Source organism: Ctenopharyngodon idella, chromosome 24, assembly GCF_019924925.1.
Source record: "Ctenopharyngodon idella isolate HZGC_01 chromosome 24, HZGC01, whole genome shotgun sequence".
Taxonomy (NCBI): Eukaryota; Metazoa; Chordata; class Actinopteri; order Cypriniformes; family Xenocyprididae; genus Ctenopharyngodon; species Ctenopharyngodon idella.
Window position 1 is genome coordinate 25,679,353 of NC_067243.1, and position 11,275 is coordinate 25,690,627.

The window sequence follows — 11,275 nt, forward strand, 5'->3', positions numbered from 1 at the left end:
CCATAGATGCATATAATTTAAAGTGTCTGTTACACAGGCAACACATGGCTTTTTTGCCTTGGTTAAAGCAAGGAAAATGGCACCTTCCCTGGCATTTAGGTGAACATGCCTTTGCAGTACATATGCAGCACGTGCTATTGTGCTTTCACATATGCCGCGTTTGCAGTGTGCAACTGATCCGTGGCTGTTTATCACAAATACAACATTTACTTATTTTTATTTCAAATCCAAAAGTTGTTACCGAACATGGCTTGTCAGCATTGTGATTCTCTTTGTATACACTATATTTCATAGATGTCACGTTTTAAATGCACTACATTTAAACGTTTTATTCAATTCATTACTTTATATTTATATAAAGTAATACTTTTGATTTATATATTGATTTATATATTTTATATATGTAACCCCTCTACCCAGGTCCTACTCGCCCCGCTCTGCTCGGACCTCGAACCTGGGTCTCTGGCATGGGAGTCGGACACTCTAACAAGGAGGTTAAAGGCTGCAACCTCTAGCGTCAGTCGCTAGAGCATCTCTTGAGATCAGAGGAGTGAGGTTTACTCGCACAGCGACTACTAGCTGGCCTCCGTTACATATACTTGCTCACGCAAGTGGCAAAACATTTAAACATAAGCTTTATGTTAAAATCACAAACATTTTAAATTAAAACTTAAAAAAGACAAAAACAGGCCACCCGTCTTTTCTTTCCTTTTAAATCTTTTTACAAGAAATCCCTCAGGACATAAAGAACTTTGTTCTTCCACCTTCATGAAGAGATGAGTGCTATCCATTATGTCTCCTGATGGTGGTGCTTCTCCGCTCTCCTCCACTGGCCCCCCTGCGTTGTCTTTGGTCGATATTAACCAACGTTTTATTTCGACAAAAATAATATCCAAAGCTTAAAGCCTAAAGAATTACCTACTTGCACATGTCTGAATGTTTAACATGGTGCTGTAAATTGACCTGCTGCAACTGATGCTGTTGCTAATATGTCGTTAATCTGTCGTAATCACCTCAGGAGCCACGGTCGAGGGGAAGGAAAAATTGAAAGGTTGATGGCTTTTTTTTATTTGCATTTTGTTATTAATTTAACTAATATTTTTAGTATTTTGTTATTACTAAATAACTCATAAAATATGCTATTTCTAATCATTACATTTTTTATTTTTTTTATTTCTGGAAATCATCTCGCGACCCCTCCCTCGATGTCTCGCGACCCCCAACCCCCACTTTGGGAACCACTGCTCTATATCATGAGTAGTTAGAGTATGTTATATGAATCTTTGTACAAGCTAGAGATGGTCATTCAGTAACTAGACTTGCTTTCCTGTAGGTTTGCAGGTTTCCAGGGAAAGCAAGAACTTATCAAATGTAACTGTGTACCTTGAACAGTGTTGCCAAAACCACAGTTTTCCTGTGGAATTGGGCTACCGGTACACTGTTGCCGCGGGTTGTTTTTCATGTCCACTGGTTGAAGTGACCCCAAATAACATGATATTTAGCCGCTGGAATGCAAATTTTACGCAAATTTTGGGCTAGTTTTGAGTAGCATTTGGGTGGGTTTTGTTGTGAAAACCTGCCAACCCTGACCTTGAATGCAACATAAGTCTCTTTAGATAAAAGGGTCTGGCAAATGTATAAATGTGAATGTAAACTTACCATATCAATCTTTTTACAGTAAAACAAAATCAATTGAATTTAGTACCCGTGCACCGATCTAACTGACACATGACTGCTTTGTGCTTTCCAAAGCAACTTACTCCCAGGCAAAAATGAGTGTGTATGAGTCTGAACAGATTGGGTTTGTGAGTGGTCAATAGACCCACTGACCTCCTGGGCTCTGTTTGTCAGTTGTGAGTACACAGAGGAGAAAAGCTCTCTTGTGAGCATCCACCGGGTCTCCTCTGGTCAAACTCGACTCTTTCCATTCCAGCCCCTCTCACCACAACCTCCTCTATTCCTGCATTTACTTTAGGTGGAGTCACAGCCAAGGCTTTGCAGACTCATGAATGTGCATTTGTTCATGTGTTCTGTGTGTTCTACCAGTGTTTTCTATGAAGTGTGCATGTGTGTCAGTGAACAGGACTTACTGTCTGGGGCAGCGTTGCCATTGGGCAGAGATCCTAGATCAACAACCAGGCCGTCCAGACAGACGTTGAGCTCACCTCCTGCTACAACCGAGCCTTTGTTCTCTGTCTGTAGAACCAGACTGAGCTGAACATTCTCCACTGCCAGTCAAAAAGAGAGAGAGAGTGAGCTCTAGTGCTAGTAGATACATGTTTTTTTAATTTTAGGAAACCTAAATTTCATTTACATTCATGACATTTTATTTGACCGATTCATTGTTTTGGCAAAATACTCATTGGTTCATATTTTGTGTTTTAAAGCAGCAGGGAAGAAGTGAAACTGGAGTTCTCAGCTGTTCATTGAGATTTCATTCTGTCCCACATTAGACTCACATGGCTTTGAATCATAAATAATTTATTTCTGACACTGTGATCTGCAGAACATGTGCTGACATCACTGCTGTCAGAAACAGAACACTTAAAAACAGTCTTTCTCTTTTCAATCTGTTATCATTTACCCTTGTCATCTTAAACTTGTATGAAGTTTTTATGTGCAATAATAAAGGGCATTTTTGAAGAATATTCTGTCTCATTAAAAAAAAAAAAAAAAAAAAAAACGTTTGCATGTTTGACAGGAACTGTGATTTGGATCTACATGTAATCGTTTTTTTCATGCAAACCCAGCTGTTTTCCGCCAGAAAGACAAAAGTTCAAGAAATTCCACCAAACAATGTGAAGCACACAGCTGACTCAGAACAACTTTACCAACCTGACCAAAAAAAAAAACTAGGACTAACATTGTGGAGTGACTCTGCTGAAAGTCAAACCTCAAACGTTCAGAAAAAACACTGAACTGAGCTGAAAGGAATTCATACAGACCTATTCAAAATCTCTTGTAGTCAGTAGGGTCAAACGCAAAAGTATTATTTACAGGGGGTCCGATTTTTTTAATCAGAGATATTCCCGCCTTATATTTTAAACTGTTAGAAAAAAAAGACCTGTTTTGTTTTTCAATTCCTGAAATAGCTATAAACCTTATTCAGGGTAGCGCCATGTTTTGATTTTAATAGCAAAAAAAGAAAAAAAAAAAGAAAAAAAAAAAAAGACAAGTCTGTGAGGGACAGAAGTACATGAAACATCTTTCCAAAAAAGCTTAGTAGAGAAAAACTCCATAAAAAAGTTCTGAAAGTTGTTAGTTTTGAAACTTACATGTGATCTAAGACTTTTATACAATGCATGCCATTGTAAAGACTGTAAATCCATCACTCAGTCTTGTTTTCATCTGTGTTAGATTCAATATGCCATCCACCCTGATTCATGTCAATGCTAATGTCTTTTCCCCACATTCTTTGTCTAGCCTTACATTATATGAGCAACTTCACACGGCTCACTAGCTCCACAAAGCGTGAAAGAGGACAGTCTGCATGTACTCAGCTACGCTCACCCCGCATATTCCATAAACAAGACTTAAACTTTAATTATCATCAAAATAATTGTACAAAATAAACTTTAAAGTGGAGAAACATGAACTGACAGCTTTCGTTCAAACAGAGAGAGCTGACAGAGACATTAAGCCTTGTCATGTGCAAGTAAATCAGTCGTAAAAAAGTTGCTTGTCTGGAAAAAAAAAAAAAAAGGATTTTTTGTTGTGTAAATCTAATTTATTCTGAAGCAAAATTTGACATTTAAATCTGCATTTTTGTGATATTTCCCCTGAAGGCATTTTTTTTTTTTTACATTTATATATAAATGGCCTTTTTTCTAATCTTATTAAATGTTTGCTTCATCTTTCATTTTAAATTCTTAAATGTGATCAATTATTATTCTAATTGAATTTAGACACTATAGGGCTGTTACCTATCAAATTAAATCATTTACACTAAAAAATTACAACTGCATAAATACTGTTATGAGATTGTACAATGTTCATATTGCTTTGTTTTTTTTGTATTTTGTTTTTGTTTACTAGTTTTTATTGTATTATTCTTACATGTTCGAAATAAAGTCTTTCAATCAAAATTCAATTAACCAAATTGTTTTAAATATTTTTTGAATATACAAATATGAAATGTTGGACAGAATTATACTTTTAAACATGAAACTAAACCACCAGTAGTCAATGAGTCATTCACTCAAAAGATTTGTTCAAATGGCTGATTCATTCAAAAATGAGGCAGTTGTTTATGAATGAGTCATTGAATATTTGACTCAACCGATTCATTCAAAACACTGAATCATTCAGTAATGAAAACATGGTTGAGTGTTGATGTGAAATGCGCAGTGGTTCTGCTGTGATCTTTGTTTGGAACTATTTTCGCTGCCGAAATTGAACAAAAACAGTCAAATAAATGTAAGTGACTTAATTTTAACTACTTGTTTATTGAACCGTCACATGAAATCAGCGTCACATTTCCAATCCTGATGGTATTCAGGAAAACAGCACTTTTGGTCCTGTAATGTTGCTTAACTGTATCATGTTATAAACATAAAAACTCCACATTTTAAATTTTTGAGTTTCTTTGTGCTCATTTGTTTCGATTCCTCTACGAGAGGCTGTGCGAGCCTCAACAGCGCAACCTTGTTACTGTCAGTACACTAAATGAAATGCAATCAGAATCATTCTCACGTTTTGGTGATTCTCTAGTTATTTTTTTGTTATTAATGTTTTAATCAGGCTACTTATTTGTTCGGGCAAGTAAAATTCTCTTTTACTTGCCCCTTCAAAAAAATCCACTTGTCCCGGACAAGCGTTAATGTTGAGTCCTGACTTAAATTAAATTTTTTTTATGTTCTGTAATTGTTAATAAATGATCGTAAAAACAATCTGACAAATTGCAGTTTAGGTTTTCAGTTATACTGTTATACGGCTATAATTTCTAATTTTATCCCCAGAAAAAAAAAAAAATCCATTTAATAAAGGCATCAGTATTGTTATCAGTAATACTGGCCTTCATTCATAAATATTTAAAAATTTGTTGTTACCACATTAACTTGGCGAATATATTTATCATGATTTTATCATAACTCACTCTTGCCATCATGTGTTCGTAGAGTGTCCAGTAAGTCAATGGTAGCGCTGCCCAAAAGTTCCTTCCTCAAAGTGTGACAACTCCACAACTTCAGATCCAAACGACTCTGAGGGGTCACGTTCCTGTGAAAATAAATAAATATATAAATAAAAATGTAAAGTAACCTCTATATGTGGATCAGACTTGTTTAACCTCACATTAGTTCTCAAATAGACATTTGTTATAGCTAAACACAGTCCGTTAAAACTGGAAGAGTTTTTAAAAAAGATTTTATGAGATGTAAATAAAAATAAACCAAAAGGCAGAAGACAACGTCACAGAAAAACAGATTTATTTACTTCACTGATTACAGAGAGCAATTCCATAGTCTTAGGTAATTATTTGTAATTTTTACAAATTATATAGGCTACTACTTAAAAGTAACCAATATATAAACTCAGTCACATGATGCCTTACAGTGTGAGGTCTTCATTCCACTGCAGCTCAAGGTGTCCAGTGCGTTTGCCTGTTTTCTTCGTTTCACTGGTCAGGCCGTCGGCGGTCACTTCCACAAATGAACTCAGACGAGACTGACGACTGGGGAGTTTAGGAGACTGAGGCTTAGCAGACAGCACTGTCACAAGAGCAAAAGAGAAAAACACCAAACATCCGTGAAGAGAAGAATAGAAGGTTTGCAATATTTCAATAAGAAATAGGACATTTAGTTCTAAACTACAGTGAACCAAATCAATACAGAGCCATTCATCTCATATTCACTGTTATTATATTCACAACAAACCAGAAATAACAGACCAGGTAATGTATCCAGTGCTGGCCCTAACATTTGGAGGCCCTAAGCAGATTTTCAAAATGGGTCCCGTGTCTGGTTTCACCACTCCCATGCCCCAATGTACACAATGTACACGTCCTGCACTGACACCTTATTGTAACATGAACTCAGAATATTTATCTTTAAAGAAACTAGAAAAATAATAAACTGAGTAATATAACTTTTTATGTAGCGTCAACCACCAATGTCAATACAATAAAACAAAAAATAAAAAAAACAAAACAATAATAATAAAAAAAGTATAGATATCTTGGTAACACTTTACAATAAGGTTCATTAGTTAACATTAGTTAACTACATTAGTTAACGTAACTTGTCATAACTTGTTTTCATGACAAATTTATTTAAACATATTAAATAATTAAGACATTACTAACAAGTAAAGTAAATATAATGACTATATAAGCTAATATAGTGCATATATTTAGTGAAACGCTCCCTCTAGAGTTCATTTCTCTAGTAAACTAACATGCTGTGGACACTGAATGACTTGCCTGAGGTAAATCTTATGCTATGTGAGATTATTCTCAAGATGTTTTATTGATATCTTTCCGTGGTTGAAACACTGGTTGAGAGATTACATGTAAACATATCTATGCATAGATCATCTGTTCTTCTTCTTCTGAGCTTTTTCCTGTTGTGGCGGTTAGCAAACAGTGTTGCATTACCGCACAGATTGGATAGGAGTGTGGATCGGCTGTGACTGTATTCGTCGTGTGACTGTATGAACCGAACCGTGACGGTTACATGTTCTGTTACACCCCTAATAAAAATGTATGCATGTAAACAAATGTTTTTAAAATTTATATCATGTCTTCAAGTATTTGGTGTTAGCAAATACACCATACAAAATACAAATATCTAAATGGCTATTTGAAAACATTTTACATGCTGCTTGACATCCTTTCTTCTCTCAGATATAGAAAGCTGCACTGCTTTGTGAACAGGGGTCATTGAGTAACCACTGTATTTCTGCTGGTCACTATACACCACCTACTGTCAGAGTGTGAACTTGCATTTTCATTTAAATGAAATCTAAACAATTCAGCTAATAAAGCATCTAGAATTATTCACTGTATTTTTAAGTGCCCACAACAACAATACCATGCACATTCATTGCCACGATACATTTTAAGGCAACAGTGACACTGTTACAATGGCACACCTTCTTCAAATAATAGCATTCCCGAAACGCTAAATCAGGGGTGTCCAAACAACAGCCCGCGGGCCAGATGCGGCCCTGGGATTAATTTAAAATGGCCCGCAGCTTGTCTATTAAAAATGTATTATATGTGGCCAGCCATGCATAATTTACAAATTGTGCAGTTTCACAATGTCAACACAAGGTGGCAATGAGTGTCTCAATCACACAACCACTAAACAGCCAGCGAGAAGTGTTTGAGTTCGGCGTAGAGGTCTTAGGCACAAGCTGCAAATCTCTCTGTGATTTAATTCAGTTTAAAGCTAGTTGAAACAGCGCTTAACAACACTAACGTGCACATCAGGAGAAACATTGAGCCGATCCAGTTAGAATACTTTTCAACCAACAATTTACCAACATTTATCATGGATTTACTGTGGCAACACTAACTGTAACTGTGGTATTTTGTCAGAAATGTAGGTTAATATCTCATTTTATTTAATTTTTAATGCAGACATGTATTTAACAAGTAATAAAGGCCAAATTACAGGCTATTTTTTGTCATAAACTTGCAGTTTTGTGCATTCGTATTTATATTAAATGTGATTATAGACTAAATACCATAAAGCCATTCTAGATATAGAAACAATATTTTTACTTTTTACCATTTAGTGAGGTGCCATGTGTGGTTTTACCTGCTGTGATCTACTTTTTAATTTAAATAAGAATAGAGTTCTGTCAAGATGCAGCAACCACCATTTCAACGAAGTATATCTTGTCAGGAACTATCAGAAATGCTGGACAAAGAAGAGAAGTTAAAGCTAAAGCTGACAGAAATAAGACTAGGAGGTTAAATGTGGAATTTCAAAGAGCAACAAGGAACAAGGAAGGACAAAAAGATATACAGAGGCAGAGCTGCATGAAACTAGAAGAGGACTGCCAAGATGGGCACACCAGGGATCTCTTTGCACAAGTCAGGAAATTTCATACTCCATTTAAAGCACGCAAAGAAATGATAAAAGATAAAAATGGAAGAGTTTTGACTGACCAGCAAGGCATTAGAGCCAGGTGGCAGAGAGCTTTATGCAAGCACCAGCAATGGAGAACAATCTAACTATGACCCAGTGGAAACAGAACCAGCTATTTTAAATGAAGAAATTGTATGGGCGATGCAGCAATTTCCAAACAACAAGGCCCCTGGTTTTGATTGCATCCAAGTGGAATTGCTAAGGCCAATTCCACCTGTGGCCATCAAAGCAATTTGCTAAAAGATCTGGAAAACCAAGAAGTGGCCAAAAGATTGGGGGAAAAAACTGTTTTTATACTAATACCAAAGAAATACCAAAGTTGCAACTACTCATTCTGCAACGCCTACTCCCAATCATAGAAACAGAACTACCTGACCTGGAGGCTGGGTTTCGCCGAGGTCGTGGCACACGTGACCACATAGCAAATTTGCAGTGGATCACTGAAAAATGTAATGAATATCAGAAAAGCATCTATATGCATTTTATTGACTATAGCAAGGCTTTTGGTTGTGTTGAACATGACAAGCTATGGAAGATATTTCAAGAATTAGGAGTATCAGCTCATCTGGCCCAGTTCATAAGATCACTTTACACAGACCAAGCAGCAGTTGTTCGAACACAGTATGGCGATACAGAACGGATCAAAATTGTAAGGGGTGTAAGACAAGGCTGTCGTTCCCCTATTCTCTTCAATCTTTATGCTAAAATGATCAGCAGGTCTGGAAGAATCGGAAATGGGTGTGAAGATCGGCAGCAAAAAATGTCAACAATCTCCGTTATGCTATATTATTAACAGAAACTGAGGATGGTCTGAAACACCTCATAATAACAATTCAAAAGGAAGGTGGGAACATCAAATGATGTCAACAGCTGGATCCGGAGTAACTAAAGTAACCATCAATGGAGAGGAAGTTGAATGCGTTAAAGACTTTTGCTTTTTAGGATCTATGATTGACCAAACCCGGCAACTGCACAGAATTTCATTAAGACGAAACGCAATGCTAAGCATGCATCAAATCTGAAAAGACATCAATCTCACAACCAAATGCAGGTTAGTCCAGGCAACTGTATTTCCCATATAAATATATGGATGTGAAAGCTGGACTATGAAAAAAACTGAACGTAGAAGGATTGACGCCTTTGAATTATGGCTCCTAAGGATACTATGGACAGCGAGGGTTTCCAACAGAGAGATCCCAGAGCGCATCAAACCAGAGATGTCACTTGAGGGAAAAATGACCAAACTGCATGGAAAAAGGAAAAGAGGCTGTCAAAAAAAGCTTTGGCTCGACACCATCGAAAGGGACACTGGCTTAGGCATAGAACAGCTGAAAAAGAAAGCGGAAGACCGGAAAGTATGGCGAGAGCTGGCCCATCGGATCGCCAAGAGTCGGATATAACTAAATGGATAATCATCATTATATCTTGTCAAAATTCAACACTTAGACTACCCTTATCTTGCTCCTTTCAACTTTTCCTCTTTTCTGCACCAGATTGATAATGCTGTCTCTTTATTTTGAAACATGTAAACTTTATCAGTTATTATTTCTTTTGTTATATGACTTTTCTCGAGAGCAGAGAATGTTTATGAAAAGTTGCTGCATACAAGCCTACTTACAGACAGTTAGCGGATAACACATTTATATCAATAATTAATAAGTGGTAATGACTACGATTCCAAGGTGGCAAAAACATTTGTGATATTGTTTCCTGTGAAGAATATTCTGTCAAACAGGAAATGAGAGTAAATGTGTCCTGACATGAACGCTCTAGTTGAACTAGTAGCGCTGAGTTATAAAGTTATTATTCAGCACACATCACCCTCTAGAGGACACGCCGAGAAGTGCAAAAACACACGAAGGTCTGATGCTGCAATTTGATGCGTCATATGAGCTTATAAATCACATAAAAATGATCAGATTCAGATCAATCAATCACAGTGCACAGTGCTGATATTAGATGGGGCTGCATCCCAAAAAAAGATGGATTTCTTACCTTTCAAGGTCAACTGTGACTTTTCTGTGGCTTGAACGTTGGCAAACTGAGACACACTGGCAGCTGCCATCATCACATCATATCACATCACAGCCCTGAAACACACACACACACACACACACACACACACACACATCACCATCATTCATAAATGATAATCAGAAGATAATAAACCATAGATGTGTGTGTTTACTGAGAGCTTCATCTACCATTAAAACTCAGTGATCATCTGAAGCACCTCACACACACACACACACACAAACACACACACACACACACACTACAGTTTAAAACAGGAAGATTTTACATAAACTGCGAAAGCATCATTAAAAAAAATATTACGCAGGTCAACACTAAAGCCAGAATATATGATTTATAAAACGGTGTCATGTGAATTTCCGGGTGTGACAGCTTCATAAGTCAGTAAGTGATTTTGATGATCAGACACAAACAAACAGTCATCATATAACTATTAAAAGGTGCGGTATACAGCAAGCTCGGCTGATTATAACCACATTTACTTTCGCCTTCGAATTAGACATCAGAAAGACTCAACCGAAGATCATTTCTGTATCTAATGAAGATTCATGACCTTTTATAATTTTAAGTTTAATGCATGATGTGTAACAGTGACGCTGTTTGACTAGCTGCACATCATTTATGGAGAAAAGACACAATATCTAGAAATCGTCAAGAACCATTATAAAAGCGGGCAAGTTTGTGTGTAATTTAAACGTTTTCTGTTAATAATAACACGCAGAAAATGTTTTGATCCCTACCTTTTATCTGCCGTGAGACTGTGAAGAGCTAACTGTCATTTCCGCTTTAATGTCATGGTCATGTGACTCACAGACAAGCGCCGCGGTGAATCATGGGTCCGGATATTCCATACTATCAAATGTGAAAGGGGTGCATTTTCTGTTGTGATAAACGTAGTACATTTCTGTAAAATGTTAAAGATTTTACCAAATCAGGTTAAAAAAAAAAACATAAATGTTCATAAGTTTTAATAACATGCTCTCAAATTGCATTTGTGGCACTACAAATGCACAAATTAAAAGACAGACAAACACACACACATAGCATACTTTCTAGGAGGTATTTGTTGGATCATTTGGTAGATTGGTCTAATTTGAATCCAAAAAGTAAGACTGATGGGCACAAATACATCAAAAAGTATTTAGTTA

At 36.6% G+C, this 11,275-nt stretch overlaps 1 protein-coding gene across 4 annotated transcripts in view; it reads right to left on the minus strand.

Annotated features, from left to right (window-relative positions):
- The window catches only part of wwp2 (WW domain containing E3 ubiquitin protein ligase 2), a 49,939-nt gene extending 38,994 nt beyond the window's left edge, over nucleotides 1–10,945 (minus strand). For all 4 annotated transcript variants that reach the window (XM_051883989.1, XM_051883990.1, XM_051883988.1 and 1 more), the window contains exons 1-5: nucleotides 10,868–10,945; nucleotides 10,089–10,183; nucleotides 5,552–5,708; nucleotides 5,096–5,217; nucleotides 2,091–2,228 (exon numbers count right to left, since the gene is read on the minus strand). In XM_051883989.1, coding sequence (XP_051739949.1) covers nucleotides 2,091–2,228; nucleotides 5,096–5,217; nucleotides 5,552–5,708; nucleotides 10,089–10,161 — 490 coding nt within the window. In that variant the 5' untranslated portion in view covers nucleotides 10,162–10,183; nucleotides 10,868–10,945. The remainder of the gene's footprint in view (nucleotides 1–2,090; nucleotides 2,229–5,095; nucleotides 5,218–5,551; nucleotides 5,709–10,088; nucleotides 10,184–10,867) is intronic.
- Nucleotides 10,946–11,275: the final 330 nt, after the last annotated feature.